General features: G+C 52.6%; 6 protein-coding genes across 6 annotated transcripts; 3 read left to right on the top strand and 3 right to left on the bottom strand.

The window, feature by feature from the left end:
• Nucleotides 1-2,593: 2,593 nt before the first annotated feature.
• A1O3_05791 (uncharacterized protein) lies at nucleotides 2,594-3,855 on the top strand (the record flags this gene model as incomplete). The annotated part of the gene is made up of 3 exons (XM_007735911.1): nucleotides 2,594-2,725; nucleotides 2,780-3,184; nucleotides 3,238-3,855. The coding sequence occupies 3 exons, from the start codon at nucleotides 2,594-2,596 to the stop codon at nucleotides 3,853-3,855; spliced, it is 1,155 nt and encodes a 384-aa protein (XP_007734101.1).
• Nucleotides 3,856-4,658: 803 nt separating this feature from the next.
• On the top strand, nucleotides 4,659-6,479 carry A1O3_05790 (dihydroxy-acid dehydratase; the record flags this gene model as incomplete). The annotated part of the gene is made up of 1 exon (XM_007735910.1): nucleotides 4,659-6,479. One exon carries the CDS (start codon nucleotides 4,659-4,661, stop codon nucleotides 6,477-6,479), a length of 1,821 nt encoding a protein of 606 aa, XP_007734100.1.
• Nucleotides 6,480-9,681: 3,202 nt separating this feature from the next.
• On the bottom strand, nucleotides 9,682-11,162 carry A1O3_05789 (uncharacterized protein; the record flags this gene model as incomplete). Its single annotated transcript, XM_007735909.1, has 2 exons — nucleotides 9,682-10,634; nucleotides 10,697-11,162. 2 exons carry the CDS (start codon nucleotides 11,160-11,162, stop codon nucleotides 9,682-9,684), a joined length of 1,419 nt encoding a protein of 472 aa, XP_007734099.1.
• A 411-nt stretch (nucleotides 11,163-11,573) lies between these two features.
• Nucleotides 11,574-12,065, bottom strand: A1O3_05788 (uncharacterized protein; the record flags this gene model as incomplete). Its single annotated transcript, XM_007735908.1, has 2 exons — nucleotides 11,574-11,755; nucleotides 11,819-12,065. 2 exons carry the CDS (start codon nucleotides 12,063-12,065, stop codon nucleotides 11,574-11,576), a joined length of 429 nt encoding a protein of 142 aa, XP_007734098.1.
• A 1,906-nt stretch (nucleotides 12,066-13,971) lies between these two features.
• Nucleotides 13,972-15,386, top strand: A1O3_05787 (uncharacterized protein; the record flags this gene model as incomplete). Its single annotated transcript, XM_007735907.1, has 2 exons — nucleotides 13,972-14,336; nucleotides 14,390-15,386. The coding sequence occupies 2 exons, from the start codon at nucleotides 13,972-13,974 to the stop codon at nucleotides 15,384-15,386; spliced, it is 1,362 nt and encodes a 453-aa protein (XP_007734097.1).
• Nucleotides 15,387-16,251: 865 nt separating this feature from the next.
• A1O3_05786 (uncharacterized protein) lies at nucleotides 16,252-16,940 on the bottom strand (the record flags this gene model as incomplete). Its single annotated transcript, XM_007735906.1, has 3 exons — nucleotides 16,252-16,408; nucleotides 16,509-16,698; nucleotides 16,790-16,940. 3 exons carry the CDS (start codon nucleotides 16,938-16,940, stop codon nucleotides 16,252-16,254), a joined length of 498 nt encoding a protein of 165 aa, XP_007734096.1.
• Nucleotides 16,941-17,610: the final 670 nt, after the last annotated feature.

Genomic DNA, 17,610 nt, shown 5'->3' with positions numbered 1-17,610 from the left:
AGCTCTCTCCCACCTAATTAGGTTATCGCCACGTCTCCTAACGGCTGGACCACGAACGAGAGAGGTCTAGAATAGATCCGGCACTTTAATTAGCATACAAAACCGCGAACGACGGGTAAATATCGTCTCTTAGTACTCGACGGGCACGAAAGCTACTACTCGACCGATTTTAAGCTCTATTATAAGGAGTACGATATTATTACCCTCTATATACCGCCTTATTTATCTTATATCCTCTAGCCTCTCGACGTTAGGTGTTTTAGCCCGTTAAAACGGGCGTACGGTAGTTAAATTGAGAAGAGAGTCCGGGCCGGTACCACCCACATTTCGAAGGAGGACTTCTTTCCCGCGTTTTTAGCCGCTTTTCAGCAGACGATAATGGTTTAAAACGTCTAGGAAGGATTTAGAGGAGCCGGGCTCGTTCCTTACGACCCGGAAAGTGTGATTGCTCGTCTAGATGTAAAGCTACGAACACCTACACCCGATGTACCTAGTATTATGGCGACCCAAGTATGGATGTTAAAGACGCCTAATAACCTAACTGAGGCTACCTCGCAGTCTACCTTTATCAAGAATCGAGTCTCCCGTCATCAAGGAAGCTCACCGACACCGATTCTTAAGGCCATTAACCAGTTTACGAAGGGTGCGATGGGAATTATACATCAGATCGCGTTATTGAAGTCCGAGGTTAAGTCACTACGCGAGGACAATACACTACTTAGCCGCCGTCGCCGCGCGAAAAAGAAGCAACTACGCGCTGGAGGGAGTATGACGCTTGAGGAGGGACAGCGTCTAGAGTCTCGTAGTCGTATTCAGGTCGTAGTAAAGCAGGAAAGGTTGTCGAAGAGTGGTTTAAGTCAGAGGCCTGAAACGCGCGCGCGGCGGTGTGGTGTCTACGGCAACGTCGGGCATAACTCCAGAACCTGTCAAGTAGTTATTACTTCGTCTAAGGAAGAGGAGTCTGAGTAATTCCAAACAATTCAATATGTGGTGGTTAAGTATAGGCCGATTATGTTGAGGTGGTCGGGTTGGAGTGGCCAGCTCGCTTATCTGGCCAGCTCGCTTATCATCCACGTTATATATATATACTTAATATATATTCTCTAATAAGTATTAAGACGAAAATAAAATACCTCTATACTAGATTTCTTTTATTACTCTTAAGTCTAATCTACTCTTCTATAACTCTTAATTAGATATATTACGAAGCTATCTATACTCTTTATTAGTATATAATTACTAGACTATTAATATAGTAATACGTAAAAGAAGAATAAGACTATAGTTTAAAAATAAATCTTTAAAAGACTAAGTAGAAGAGGATATAATAGTATATATCTCGATACTTTACTAAGGTTTATAAAGACGTTAAGGTACTTCGACGCGCTAACGAGGCGCGTTATATATACTTCGTACTAGGTACTTAAGTATATAGTCTAACGAGGCCCTAGGCCTCGTTGAAATATAACAAGTCCTCCGTATAATCATAGCTGCCATTAAGACGCCAAGAATGATGAGTGATGCTTGACCTCCTGCCAAGTCTTCAGCGCGAACTTGGAACATGAGCTTCCAAGACTGGCACTTGAACTGCCAATGGAAAGTTCTCTGGCATCCGCGTCCACGTGATATCAGGCTTGGCATCTGGCCTGGTGTGACGGCCTCGAAACACTCAGTTTGCACTTGTCCCGACGAGCCTGAGACTCACCATTGCCCGGCTTTTCCACCCTCCGAGCCCATCGAGTCACTTACAGACACTCAACCGTCTCATCTGCCTCCATGGCCTGGACCTCTTCCAGATCAGATCGAACGGAAGTCCTGGTAGCCGCTGCAATCCACCAACCCAAACCCGTCGGTTTTCTCGCTTCCTCCAGTGCTTCATCTGCACCCTGGGGGACAACCTCAGCCCTCCTAGGTTGTCTCGTGCAGATTGCAATGCTCTGGGAATGGAATGGAATTTTCCCAGCCATCTCTTCTAGCTTAGGATCAAGCATTGCCTTCAGCGCCTGGGCTCCGGTCTGGCGGACAGAGTTGAGAGATCCCTCTCCCCGTCAGCCTCCCTAGTTCTTCGACCCCTCTCCGCGGCTTCTTACAACAGTTCACATCCTCCCTACTGTCATCTTTCCCTCTCCGGATCTCCCTGCATCCGAGAAGAGGGCGAAGAGCTCCTTCCTCCTCCCCTAGTGTTTATCCCTGATACACCGCCACAAGCAGAGTTGAAACGACAAACATCTATGATCCAGTATCATGATTTGTAGTGTTCGGATTCACCATCACGAAGGTCGCCACAGGTACAGAGTAGAACGAGCTTGCTTCGGATCCTCCTCTTCCTGGTTTCGCTCTATTCTTGAGGGGCACATATACCTACTCAAGTTATTCCCATCTTATCATGTCGAGAACTCAGTCTGTCACTCCAGAGCACTCGCATTTCCACTCCTTCTTCAAGGGCTTTTGACAAGTCCTCATTCATTCAGTCTTTTATTGCTCGGGCTTTTGACAAGTCTGGTTCACTTCCCACGCGTGCTGGACATTGGTACATCTCTATTATTGTTTTCCCTTCAAAGCATTCATTCGCAGAAGCCACAGCACTATCAAGATGAAGGCATCCACTCTTTCTGCCCTATGCACTCTTTTCACAGGCCTCACTTTGGCTCATCCTGTCGAGCTTTCGGCACGCTCATCGTCCTACTCTGCCGTCGATATCACAATTCTTCAGTTTGCTCTGACAGTGAGACTCCGTGCAAATCTCAGCCTGCCTCTAACTACTCTAACGCTGCCCTAGCTTGAGCATCTTGAAAACACCTTCTACCAGGAGGCCTTCAACACTTTCAGCCTGCAGCACTTTCTTGATGCCGGCTTCAGCGAGGAGTTCTTCCTCAATCTGGAATTTATCGCGGCCGATGAAGCGGCGCACGTCACCTTGCTCGAGACTGCCATCCTGTCGGCCGGCGTCGTCCCCGTCGCCCCGTGTCAGTACAGCTTCCCGGTCACCGATGTCGCTAGCTTCGTGACTTTGTCTGCCATCCTTGAGAGCGTCGGCACCAGTGCCTACCTGGGCGCCGCCCCATTCGTTGGGTCGAAGGATATTCTTGCCGTCGCCGCTAGCATCATGGTCACCGAGGCGCTCCATACGTCCCTGCAGAGGTCGTCCATTGGGGCCGTCGGCGCAGCCGATCCGTTTGGAACTGTATGTCAGACCCTCCCTCCGCCGTGTGAACGTACTAATTGCGCCGGCGATAGTCTCTCGACGCCAACTCCGTCTTTACCCTTGCTGCGCAGTTCATTGTCTCCTGCCCTCCTTCGAATCCGGCCTTACCATTCACCGCGTTCCCTAGTCTGAAGGCAAATGCACAGTCGTGCTTTGCCGAGAGCAGCTCCGTCACAAGCGACAATCAAACCGCCCCGTCCGCGGCCAACACCACGACGACCGCCAGCAGCAATGCTACAGGTTATACGTCTGCTGCCCAAGCAAGCGCAACACAAACCGCCGCCGCCCAGCGTATGCGGACCCGCACCGCTGGATCATCTGCCCTCTCCTGCGCCGCACCTTCTGCCGGTGCGACTGTCAGCCTAAGTCCCGACTTCAGCACGTCAAAGCATGATTTTAGCCAGATCGTGGACGTCTTCGTGACATTTATTTCTGGTCTGAGTGTGATCTCTGTGGGCGTCCAGATTTCGAAGGCAGGAATCGATGTGGCCATCCCCGCCGGCATTGGCGGACAAGTGTATATTTTCATCACCATCATCGACATCACTGGTGGCAAGCTCAGTGATTCGGATGTGTTGTTCGGCCCTGCGATCCTAGAGGGTGAGTCAAAGTTTCCCGATCCTCCAAACTTCAAGAGTTTTCAGTTGTAGCTGGCGCCTTTGCTTTTCTCGCCGTGGCAGGAGTTACGTGGGCTAACGATCGGAATGCGATTACAGTGGCCCCTGCAATCCCATCGTCCGGATCTTGATCGGTGTCTACGAAGCTGTCGCTGACAGACATGCTGCATTTTCATGTGTAACGAATCGGTGTGCCTTGCAAATGTGCAAAGGGAGAAGACAGAAATCAGGCAGGCTCATTATCGTCGTCGTCGTGATAGATGTCCATCAAACGAAGCGATGGAGAGAGGGTAGATTAGCACTAGAATAGCCCTTGACCTGGAAAGATGAGCCTGTATGGAAAGTCTCGTATCGTAGCCGTCACCCAAATATTTCCTGGAGACATCGAGGAGGGAGGAAAAACAAGGGTTAGGGTTAGGGTTAGGGGTGTAGGATATGGTGATAGGTGGAGGACAGCATGGTTATGGTTAGATTCACGTCATTTCTGATTGGCTGCAACTGCAACGCCCATCGTGTCAGATCGCTTAAGTTCAATCCGGGGAACATGGGATTCCCTCCATACGGCGTACAGGACAATAGTACGTATCTACCTGGGTATCTACCTACGCCGGGTCCATCTCCTGCCCTGCCTTACTGTCTATCCTCTCTCACGGGAGCTGCCACCAACACCAAGCCTGGAAGAATCCAGTGGATCTTCATCTTCACGCTGTCCTTGGCCACACCCGCACTTTCTTTGTCCACGGTTCACCCCGCACATTACCTTCTAAGGGGAAGCTTGACATCTACAGATCGCCTGGGGGAACATCAGTCTAAAGCTAGAGCCGTGCTCTGCCGACATGGACAATCCAGCCCCAGCCGGCCCTCGCCCTCAGGCACCGCTGTACCTCGAGTTCGCGCGGTCCGACGAAGCCACGGGCATCGATGGCAAGCCCATGCTCAATCGGTATTCGACCTATCTAACCCGTGAGCATGACTTCCCCGCGGCCCAAGCGATGCTGTATGCCGCCGGAGTGCCCGACAGGCTAGCCATGAAGACGGCGCCGCACGTCGGGGTGGCCAGCGTGTGGTGGGAAGGCAATCCGTGCAACATGCATCTGTTGGATCTGGGCAAGGAGGTCAAAAAGGCCCTGACCGCGCGTGGCATGCTGGCATGGCAGTACAACACGATCGGGGTCAGCGATGCCATCACCATGGGCAACCAGGGCATGCGGTTCAGCCTGCAGACGCGCGAGATCATTGCCGACTCGGTGGAGAGCGTGACCTGCGCCCAGGCCCACGACGCCAACATCACCATCCCGGGCTGTGACAAGAATATGCCCGGCTGCATCATGGGCATGGCTAGGCACAACCGGCCCAGCCTGATGATCTACGGCGGTACCATCGACAAGGGATACTCGGAGACCCTGCGCAAGCCCATCAACGTCGCCACCTGCTACGAGGCCTTCGGCGCTTACACGTTCAACACGCTGCGGCAGCCGGACGACGGAGGCGACACGTCCAAGACCAAGGACGAAATCATGGATGACCTCGAGCGCCATGCCTGTCCCGGCGCGGGCGCGTGTGGGGGCATGTACACGGCAAACACCATGGCCACGGCGATCGAGTCCATGGGCCTGTCTCTGCCCGGGTCGAGTTCCACCCCGGCCAGCTCGCCGACGAAAATGCGGGAGTGCGTCAAAGCGGCCGACGCCATCAAGGTGTGCCTAGAGCGAGACATCACGCCCAAAAAGCTGCTGACCAAGAAATCCTTCGAGAACGCCCTGGTCATCACCATGGCGTTGGGTGGCAGCACCAACGCGGTCCTGCACTTTCTCGCCATGGCCGTCACCGCCGGGGTGGACCTGACCCTGGACGATTTTCAGCGCGTGAGTGACAAGATTCCGTTCCTGGCCGACCTGGCTCCTTCCGGGAAATACTTCATGGCCGACCTGTACGAGATCGGGGGCGTGCCGAGCGTGCAGAAACTCCTCATTGCTGCCGGTCTTCTAGACGGCTCTATCCCTACGGTGACAGGCAAGACGCTGGCGGAGAACGTGGCCAGCTGGCCCAGCCTTCCGAGCGACCAAGTGATCATCAAGAGTCTGGACACGCCGATCAAGCCGAGCGGCCACATCCAGATCCTACGTGGCAATTTCGCCCCCGCCGGCGCGGTGGCCAAGATCACCGGCAAAGAGGGCCTCCGGTTTGTAGGCAAAGCCCGGTGTTTCGAAAAGGAGGCCCAGCTAAACAACGCCCTGAATCGCGGCGAGATCCCGCGCGGCGAGAACCTCGTGCTGATCGTCAGGTATGAAGGCCCCAAGGGCGGGCCCGGCATGCCCGAGCAACTCAAAGCCAGTGGCGCCATCATGGGTGCGGGACTGACCAACATCGCCCTGGTCACCGACGGCCGGTACTCGGGCGCCTCGCACGGCTTCATCGTCGGCCACGTCTGCCCGGAGGCTGCGGTAGGCGGGCCCATTGCCCTGGTCAAGGACGGTGACGAGATCACCATCGACGCCGACACCAACACCATCTCGATGGACGTCAGTGATGAGGAGCTTGACAGACGCCGGAAGGCCTGGAAGCCCCCCAAGCCGGTGGTTACCCGAGGTGTTCTGGCCAAGTATGCCGCCTTGGTCGGCGATGCCAGTCACGGAGCTGTGACCGACTTGTTCTGAAACTGAAAGAAGGCCAGACCAAACCCAGGTACAACTCTGGGAGGAATCGCCTGGCCGCTCACGAGCAACCAGAGTCTGGAACCTGGAACCTGATCCAGCTCTCTCGTCCCAGTCGAGAAGGAAAAGGGAGTTAAATGCTATTGAGGCCCTGCCTGCAGTCGTGGAGTCTGCAGAACTCCTGATCTTGATCTAGTTGGGCCAGCATCTAACTGACTTGTACATAGAATGCCACAATTTGCCTTTATCTTCCGTCCATGGCCATGGGTATGATGCTGCCGATACCGAGGCCGATATTGTCGGTCTTCTTTTTCTTTGCATCCCGTGAATCTGTCCTCTCTTCTCCAATATCAGTCTCTTCTGCTCTCATCGAGGCGGATGGTCTGGGATTTTGAGGTCCTCCCCACTGCAATGCACCAGTTCAGCTATGGCATCTCACAAGTGATGCGATGCCGTGTGCCAAAGGTAAAACATATTGGTGGACAATGAGACCGTCAACAAAGCGCCTTTACCTTGACACTTTGACCTGAATGGTGTCGTTTGTGTCTGGCCGACTGGCTGTGTGGTATGATGGGCTGTTGGTCTGGCTAGCCTTTATTGCCGTTGCTTCTCTTCCGTATCAGGTCAGTTCAGGTCAGGTCAGTGAATGAAGCAAACACGCCTCGTCGGATCACGAACCGTCCTGTCTAGGTTGTGAGCCTGTCACAGTCCAGTCTCTGCCTCAGCCGCAGCCGCAGCCTTGCGGAGCCCACGACACAAGCCTAAGCCGCACTCCAAGCCGCACCTCCTTTCCTATCCATTCTATTGGTTTCCGTGTTGAGTTGCAGTGAATGAAGGAAAACTGCCTCGTCGGATCACGAATGTTCCCTTCCCGGTATTCTCTATACTAATCCTGATCAGAGTCACGTCTCACCTCAGCCTGGCGGAGCCCACGACACAAGCTCCTTTCCTGTCCGTTCTATTGGTTTCCGTGTTGAGTTACAGTGAATGAGGGAAACTGCACTGTCGGATCACGAACCGTCTTTTCTCGGTATTCTCTATCCCAATCTCGGTCCTAATCTAATCTCAGCCTCAGCCGCAGCCTCTCCGGACTCCATGCCGAGACTGTGTCAGTGAATGAACCAAAGATCCTTCGTCGGCTCACGAACCGCCTAAGCTAGGTGGTGTCGGCCTCAGCATCAGCCTCAGCCTTGTCACTGAGCCAACCCTCCTCCCAGCCGCACAGTTTCGTCTCCTGTTGACAAGGACCCTGGTCTCTGTTCCCAGCATTGCTAGATCCGCAGGCAGAATTCTCGCTCCTCCTCCCCTTCCTCTTCCTTTCTCTCCTCTTCTCTCTCAGATTAGGAAACACCACACACACTATTCCTCATCCTCAGACACAGTCAACTCACACTATTCTTCATCCTCAGACACACACAAACTCAGACTCAGACCAGACACCACCACCTCCACCTCCACCTCCACCTCTACCACTACCATTCTTAAACTCGTCACGTCACATCATTCAAAGACACACAGTCCCCAGAGTAAGAGACACTTCAGTCCCGCAGGTGCAGGCACAGGCGTGAAAAACAGACAAAGACCAAGATAAAGACAAAGATGTTACAACTCACAGTCTGAATCAACCCTCCGAGTCCGAATGCCGAATGTCCAGATCTCAAACTTGCCATCCGAACTTCCACCCATCTCAGGCATCTGGATCTAGATACATTAGCTAACTGGAGCCCTAGGACCCTTTTTTCCACAGACCCGACTGGACCGACCCCCAACACTCAACCCTCAGCCCCCGCAACTCTATCTTCCTCCTCTTCCTCCTCGCCGCCCGGCCAACACCAACACCAACAAACACCCCACAGCCCAGCCAGCAATGGCATCCCGCCTCGCCATCGTCGGTGCCCTCGTGCTGTGGGTGTCTGTGCTGGCGGTCGCCGCCGTCGTCATCGCCGTTGTCATGGGCGTTGTTGTCCGGGTCAGCTGGGCCTTGACTGGATTGGTTTGGTTGTGGTTAGGACGGGATCCTCCTGTCTGAATCACGGCAGAGGCAGGGGCAGAGCTTCACGATTATCATGGCAGAGACGGAGCTTTACGACTGGTTGGCACTGGCGGGTGCCACTGGACCTTGTAAGTAGTTAGACTTGATCTAATCTTTGTGTTCATGTTCTTGTTAGTTCTGTCTCTGTCGTACTCGGTTGCCTTGTCTTGTCGGTCTGTCGCACTTCCTTGTCCTTAGTTGCTACAATATATGTCTGTCGCACTCCCTTGTCCTTAGTCGCTACAATACAGATCTGTCGCACTCCCCTGCCCCCTATCGCTACGATATATGTCTGTCGCACTCCCCTCTCCCTAGTTGCTACAATACAGATCTGTCGCACTCCCCTGTCCCCTGTTGCTACAGTATAGATCTCTTCTGGATATTATACTCTGTTTAGTCGCCGCCCCGTCTATCGATCGGACGTCCTGCTCTTCGCCATCACCTTCTACCTTCTACCTTCGCTTCTTCGAGTTCTGTTCTCTAGTTGACCAGTCCTAGATGTTGTTTTTTCCTCTTTCCTCTTTGTTCTTTCATTTTTCCTCTGTTCTTTCTCCTTTCTTTTTTCAGACCAACCTCCTCGACTTGACGAATTGGCCAATATGAAATCTAACTTGTCTCACTTAGGACAGACAGAACATCATAGTCGGCTCACATAGCTGTCAGCCACGATCTCCCAGACGTCAGCCGTTTGCTGTTTGTGCGGACTGCACAGAGGGCCCTCGGAGGGCCTGTACATACGTAGCTTGAATCAATCGATTGTGTTCTCGCCCACTCCGGCCTGAAAGAAGAAAGCACAGACAGGTATGTGTATGTGTATGTGTATGTGTATGTCTATATATATATATATGTTTGTCTATATGTATGTGTATGTGCATGTGCATGTGTATGTGTATGTGTATGTATGTGTAGAGGTGTCATTATTGGTGTGCCGTGCGGATACACTCGCAAGAGCGAGCCTTGCTTGCCCTGAATGATCCAGCCTTATCACGTGCCGCGGTGATTGATGATAAACCAACCGTAGATCGTAGATCAAAGAAAACAAAACCAAAAACAAGATGGGAGTGATCAAAAAATACAGATCTTACTGATTTCAATCGCAACCGCCGAATCTCTGGGTATCAAGTTTATCCGTCCAAAATCCTCCCAGTCAGCCAGCAGGATTGCATACTTCCATCATGGCCCCTTTCCAGCCCCTCCACTCACAAACCGTCGAGCAGTCCAGGCACTTCCATGCTCTAAATACTCTTCCCGACTGACGCCGAATTCTCTCACCGTGCCTGGATACCGACTCGCCAGCCTGGCTCCACCCAACCAAGTCGAAGTGATGGGATCCTGCATTTTGCGCACCCGGACCGCCCACTCCGTCTTCACCCTCGTCCGCAGCTCGGCCTCGATCCGTTCGACCAAGCCTGGAATCTGGGCATTCCCGCCCACGACAAGTACGTTGCTCAGCATGGTGGCCTGTACGAGCGGAGGAAGAACAGCAAGTGATTGCATGACGATGTCGGCGAGTCCGGGCTGTTTCGAGCCAATGTCGCTGGGCGAGAATAGAATTTCGGGAACGGAGAAACGCTCGTTTCCCAAAGTCATCGAAATCTCGGCATCGGCTTGACCAGAAAGCGCAGCTTGTTTGCGTTTGCGTGCTGCTGACGACGGGTCGTATGGCCGACTGAAACCTCGTAACAGACGGATGCCGTCTGGGAGGATGTAATCCACTCGAATCCCATCCGTCCGTCGGGTTTGATGGTCGGAGGCGCCATCCAAATCTCGAATCAGATTCTGACGCCCATTATTGCCCTTCCAACCTTTTTCCAGATCACCCTTGAAGTCTTCGCTGACGAAACAGACGTCCTCTTTTATGTCGTTGATGATTTTCGTGTCTTGGTGCAGATCGAAATGGCGCACAGATATCACTTCTTTCAGCAAGTTCGTCAAGTGCTTCCCTCCAAAGTCTAGACGGCGAACTGCACGATGTATCGGGTGACCGTTGAAGAGTGGAGTGATTGTGGTATGGCTGTAGCCACTGTCGATGACGAGGAGGCACTCCATGGGCAGTTCTGCCGGGATAGGACTTTGAATTTCTTCGAAAAGAGGATGGAGATCATTGTAGGCGTTCAAAGAAGGGCCTGTCTTGAACCGTTAGACCCACCCCATAAACACTGAGCACCTCTGGCTCGGCCATACCTACCGATCACCCTGGAGTAGCCTCCAAACCCCCATTCCTCCATGATGATCTCATCGGCATTCTTTTGGAGCGCAGGCATGGTATTGGGTGGTTCAGTGAAAACCAGTGTGGTGTTCTCCGGATTCCTCACCAGGAGATCGTTCCCAGCAGTCCGCTCATCGAAGAAGGATTGATCCCAGATCTCTTTTTCCGCCTCCCAACTCACGATCTGCCCATTTTCCACTGGGCGCCGGAACAATGCTTCACTCCAGTCTACAATGTCTTCGGTCTGTGTGCCGACGTAGGTTTTCTTGTCTCGAGTACGCACGAGCGCGTTCGGAATTATGTGGCATTTTGACAGCGCCTCGGTGTCTGAGACTGCGTCTGACGGAGCAAAGCCCGCTTTGAGACTGTAGCCTCCATTATCGAGGACAAAGGTGGTAGATGGGAGACCTGGGTTGTTACGCGTGGTCTTTGAACCTCGAGGCATGGCGGATTTCTATGTGCTTCTCGGCATGGTGATGGACCCCTGCGACTCGGGAGGGTACTTAGAGTAAGAACTGTCAACGAAGCACGAAGTACCGCGCCATAGGTTGGGAAGATGTATGGATATGTCTGGAGACGGGCGTTGAACTGCGGGATGAGTGGAAATTTGTACGGTGGGACATGTTGCGCACCGCATATCCTTGTAGGGAGAATCACACGAGTTTTTGATGGCCCCAGTTATGTATGTCACCAAAGCAAGACAGTTCAGCTCCTGCCTTTTACGAAGGAGCCTACATTTCAAACAAGTACAAAGTGAGGCTCGGCTTTGCATGTCAGAGCGTCGGCTGTGTTTGTGTGTACATGTCTATCTCGCAATGAATCTGGGCGGAAGCTTCTAACTGGGGGCTCTTTCTCTTTAGAAACTCGTGCGGGTTGCTTCGCTGGCTTGAGATTCATTCACTTCGGGCTTTAATTGGTCTGTGATGTTTCTTTCGTCCTTCCAAGCAATCGCGACAAACTTCGTGTGGCTGCCTCGAGCCACGATTTCGTTGTCCTTGTTCATAAACTTGACCGCGGTATAGGCCAGTGTCTTTCCGACTACAGGGAATCAATCCTCACAACACCACCAGAAGATACAAGGAAGGGGACAGATGGACCTACATTTGTCACAGACCACTTCGCCCTTGATTAGATCGCCTGCTTTCCCACCAGAGTTGAGATATGTCACGCTCAGATCCGTTGATACCCCGGTAGAAAACAGGCCACGAGAAGCGACAGCAAGGGATCCGCTGGTATCGACCATTGCAGCGAGCGTAGCACCATGTAATATGCCCAGTCGATTCGTATGATGCTTTTCGATCGGCAATTCAAAGTTGACCTTGCCTGGTTCGGCCGCCGTTATGCGCATCTAGATAGAGGCGGCCGTAAGAGAACGGACGTTTCAATCAGAATGCAGGTAGACAACTTAGGAGATGGCATGGTCTCGAACCAACTTACGCTATCAATCAACCTGCCCATGGTCAACGAGACATTCGATGGTCGCCATCTCTCAGCTTCAGCTTACCGCGGCTCTAGACCCGAAGTGGTCCGGAACGACTCCCATACCTGACGGGGTCAACTTGTGGCCTGTGTGAGGTGTTCATCATGACTCAACGCACCGATCGAACGAACTTCAGCGCCGACATGGTGCCTCCGAGGTCCAAGCTCTGATGGTGATACTATGGTGAACGATAATGAAGACTATGCCTCTCCAAGACTGCTGACTGCTGACTGCTAAGACCGAGGGAATGATTCGCCACGGCCTACTTGGCGTGATACTATCACAGAGGTAGAACGGGAAACAGCGAAAGGATGTCAATCATACCAGTATCTGAGGTTGGCATGCTGCAGCATTGGACATTGGACACTGGAGAGATACTTCTATTGCGGCCCCAATGCTTCACTGTATTTCTCCAGGCCAACCGGGGAAACTATGCCGAGATCCCTAAAAGCAGCCTGGTACTGCCGAGTCCCGTGTCATTGGCTGTACTACAACTACCTCGACACATACTCCGTACAGCCTGCAAAGTAGTATCCCACTACCGCCATGATTCTGGCCGTTGTTCAGCTCTGAGGTAGCAACATCGCAGCGTCAGTTTGACCTTGTATCGCAAATCCTCTGCAGACCGCTCTGATGACACACATCGTTGCCGTGTTGCCGAGTGATTGCGCTGATGGTGGCGGTGCTCGTGCGACGGACCTGAAGGTGTGAGGGAGGTGGAGGTGGAGGTGGATGTGGGCAAGGTGCCGAGGAAAGATGAGCCTCCTCAACTTGAAGGTGAGTGCAATCGACTTGTTCTGTGTTACCGACGACCTCGTGGTGCGGCTTTTTTGGCCCATCAAGCCAATGAGGGTGTCTCAGGTCAAGACTTTGAAGATTCAATAGTTGTATCTAGAAACATTGATTGATACCTTGCACCTGTTGGTGGCCGGCGAGTTGCAGCAGAACTTGGAAGATTGACCCGTCTGACCGCGTGGCATTGTCACTGGCAGGCGGTGTCCTTCTCTGGAAACGACAATGGGCGAATCCGTCCTCTTCCAGCAACCGACCTGTACGACGTCTGTTCGCCTCTTCCCGATTCTACTGAGCGCAGACTCATCAGGCAGGCCAGGCAGCGACGTCAAAATTCTCTCGCCGGCTTCTTTTTTGGTCGAATCGTGCATGCTGGATATCTTGTCTGGCTGAGAATCTGTCTGTTTGCCGAGTGTGATATATTGGCACCACGGCCTGATCCAATGATCAAATATCTCCGAGACCTTTGTGTTCCCATACGCCTTCAGACGTTTTTGGAAAGGCAGCCTCCCGTCAGAAGTCACGGTGGTGCGTTGCCTTACCAGTCGTCTGACCAGTGGTGGATGTGCTGGCTGATGCCGGTGCTTCTGCTATATCAACCTGATTCCACCCCAACCACCAGCCAGAGTCTATCCCATTTGCCTCAAGCCACCAAAGGACATTTCCAAACTCGAACAAAGTGTATCAGATTCCGACTCTGGCCTGCGCTGTTGGGTACAAACCTCCAGGAGAGGTCATGCTTACCAATGTCCCGAACGCGACGGGTCAATCGTCGCGCCCGATTGCAATGCTGTCATTAGGTATGTCGAGCCATCTTCACCCATCTTCACCCATCTTCACACTTGCTCTGTGGACGAGACGCGCGTGAGCTGTGTTTCGATGTCACTGTTCCCATCAAGGCCCCTTCGTCACACCTTTCGGCTTCAGCTAACTTGTCTGCCTAGATGGAGGCGGGGTCAGGGGTCTCTCGTCATTGCTGATAATGCGGCAGTTGCTGACCTTCGTCACGCAAGAGGTCATTAGGAGAGGAGCGATACCGGAGAATCATCCCACACTAAATCCTCAGGATATCTTTGATGCTGCTGTTGGAACAAGCACCGGAGGACTGATCGTGCTGATGCTGGTCAAACTGGACATGACTTTGGAGGAGTGCATACGGCAGTATAAAGTGCTCTCTGGGGACATCTTCTCCAAATACCGCTGTTTGGTGAGAAGAGTGTTTGGCTCGGATTGGTCCAAGTTCTCGGGTATGAGACTGCAGAGGGCTGTGGAAAAGCTGCTGGCCTCCAGGGGGCATCCCCTTGACATGAAGCTGCGTGGCAGCGTCCAGCATAACCAGATGCATGGGTGAGCAACCATTTGGACCTTGTCAGTTGATATCGATAGCTAATATGTTCTAGCACCGTCCTTTGTCACGAAAAGCTCCGGGGCCATCAAATGTTCTTGTGCACCCACCAGTGTACAGGTCCCTACCAGCGACACACGCTGGAGGGCGAACTGGAACTACGGCATGCTGCCCGGGCCACCTCAGCCGCGCCATCATACTTCGAACCGATGATAATCCAAGGAAAGTTGTTCGTTGACGGAGGGTACGGTGACACCAACAACCCATCATGGGCCGCCAAAATCCATTATCACCAGAGCCACGGTCTTCCTGCGAGGCACCCACTGGTCTTGATCAACATCGGAACTGGTACCTTGCCGGAAGGCTACGACGAAGTCCGCCTTCTCCAGCGACCTTGGTGGACGAGGCTGTTGCCAAACAGTCTGGTAGAGGCTCTCGGCCTGCTGTCGGATCTGGTGAAAATGGCGACCGAATCAGAACATCGGGCGGCCGACTTGGCCTACATCGCCGCCATTGCTCCCGAGAAGCTGTTCTTCCAGAGGTTCAGCGCCGACACCGGCATGCACGACATCAGGCTGGACAAGTGGCAGGCAGTCACCGATAGGCATGGTCGTCCAAGTGAAATCGAGGTCAAGACCGAAACATACCTTGCCAAACCCGACGTCCAAATGCACCTGAGGACGGCGGCGAAAAAGTTGGCCGAGGTTTATATCGCACGCAACAACGATCCCAGCATCCGCCTGCCTCTCCCAATCCACTTTCCTTTGGGCCCCGAGCCACCATGCTTGACTCAAGCAATGTTGGGTTCGCAGCCATCTAGGGCTACCCAACCCTCCCCGAGTCTGGTTGCCGAGTCCGGGTCAACTCCGTCATCCACTGCCACCGTCAGTCCTTCTCCATCTCCTTCTCCATCTCCTCCGGCCACTCCGGATCCATACCCAAAGTCGCTCTTCTATCCACAAGTCGGCAGCAAGACAGGCGATATCCTTCGAGTCGAAGGTCGCTTCTTTGAGATGCCGATGAGCAGGGCCACGCGCGCCCGCACACGTTAACACAAACTACTAGCACTCCTGTTCACGCAAGTCCGGGTTCTATACGACCTTTGTTCGGCTTCTTCGACGACCTTGTCCTATCCCTGCGCGTGGTTTCGAGTGTTTCGGCGGAGCCTTGATGATCTAATTCAGCAATCAGAAAGTTAAGCCGGTAATCAGGTGGTGGAAGGCAGTCTTTGGGTGTCTACTTCAGGTTCATCATCAAAATGGGGCCAAGGCGTGGAATATCTGTTCGCCATCGCAATGCGATCTTTAGTCGTAGTATCAGCTTCGTATCTTTGCCTCATCGGAACTTAGGAGCAAGAGTCACTTGTCACGCAGCCCTAGTCTTGTGCCTTACGTTCAGGTGGGATACAAGTGTCAAGGTGACCTGCACGAGATTTCCTGCACGAGATTTCCTGCACGAGATTTCCTGCACGAGATTTCCAGCACTCAAAAATAGAGTCTGTCATGATTTGGTACTTTGTTCTACCAGCGATTTGATCACTTATTAGCTACCCCTTTGCAAACATCATCTGCTCTGCTCCCAAAGACCCGACTTCGAAGATGCATCAACGTACATTATTTTGCAATCTTGCCTCTCAGTTGAAGAAGGAGTCTCTCACACCTTGCAAAATCCTTTCGTACCCTCCCAGTACAGTCTCTCTGCATTGTTGCACTACATGCACAAGTGACTCAGACCACCCAATTGTACAGCAGCAAGTTGCATTTCCGTTTGTGGTCACCTTTGAACTAGATTCAAATTCAATGGAGTGCTTTCACGTCGTTTCCAGTTTTGTTCACCCATCACTCGACCTCTTACTTTCGCAATCGTATCCGTCTACAATCGCTGTAGGAATTCGTAAGGATGAGCTGAATTCGAAAATCAAGCAATGGCTTTGGAAACGGTGGCCACAATCACCTCTCCATCGCAGCTCTTGCATTCGGCGTGCGGCAAGTCACACTCGTAGTATTGGGCGGTTGGATATGTCATGTTCACGTCGGCGAATTTCGTGAGCACATTGTAGGGCGCTTCCCCGACACTGCAGATGGCTTGCCATTAGAAAATTTCCATGGAATTGCCTATGCTCACGGGACCGACCTCCCGCCTTTATATCAGCCTGAGTGGGGTTGGGTACATACCTGTTGTCAATATACGTGTGCGCCAACTCGAACGAAAAACTCTGAACACCGGTCCAGGAGGTGATGAGGACTGCAAAGGTGGTATTGTCACAGGTGTTGCTCGAGGTGGCAGGTGGACTGAGACCCACGGCCCATTCAACGCAGCAGTGTGTCGAGCCTATTTCCGGCGTATCTTGGTCGCAGAAGTCGACTGGTATTTTGTCAGTATTGCATCTGCGTATGGAAATAGAGTGGTTCTCGGAACAGAAAGCTCCTCAAATAGACCAGCATGAAAAGCTCACATTGAAGATAGGTACTCTCTATGGATTTGGCATCAGCTTGGAATGGAGATGAAGCGATGAGGTTGGTCAGTTCGAAATTGCCGGAGAATGCTGCCACAATGGAAGAGAAGAAGACAGCGACGGCTGTCACGCGAGGGAGGAGAGCAGGCATGATGGTGTGGAATGCTTCAGTAGGACTTCTCTTAGATAGCGAAATGGCTCAACACGAAGAAGGTCGGGTTGGAAACTGCTTTGAGCAATATGTGAAAGGAAGAAAGAGTTTAAACGGTGGTAGAGAATGCTGTTGAGCGTCGGGTTGAGGATGAGGGAGGGAAGGAACGATGGAGGTGGCAGGACGGGGTTTTTATTTCGCATTTGTGCAGCACAATCCTGTTCTTGATCTGCATTCTCTCAGCTGCCTCCGTTTGCTGCCTCTTGGGGCAATGTGAGAACAAGGTTGGGCGACAAACATCAAGCAACGGGCGTCTCTGCATTCCGTGACGATAATAGACAAACGTTGGCGAGGTGCAACACTTGGCGACGACAATGATGCCTGTGTCCAACATCCCTTCGGGCCATCGAAAGAACCTCCTTCCAGAGTACCACCGCCCGAAGTTGGAATTGCGACACTGCATGAGGCATTCAGTCGGGTCTTGCATAGAGCTGAAGGTTGTGGCCACCGATAAGGGAACAGCTGCATGGGCTAGCATGAATGGCCGAGCCCCTTGCATGGGATCCCAAGCGATGCGACCCCAGCCTTCCACCTGTCTGGCCCTCTCACCGTGCCGGAGAATATCGGGGTTGGTTAACGTTCCAATTTTTCGGAACATTCGACAGAGTTG

The sequence above is a fragment of the Capronia epimyces genome (genome assembly GCF_000585565.1).
Source record: "Capronia epimyces CBS 606.96 chromosome Unknown aczIQ-supercont1.4, whole genome shotgun sequence".
In the NCBI taxonomy this organism is placed as follows: Eukaryota; Fungi; Ascomycota; class Eurotiomycetes; order Chaetothyriales; family Herpotrichiellaceae; genus Capronia; species Capronia epimyces.
Note: the sequence above shows the minus strand (reverse complement) of the source record. Positions and strands in the feature narration are given on the sequence as shown.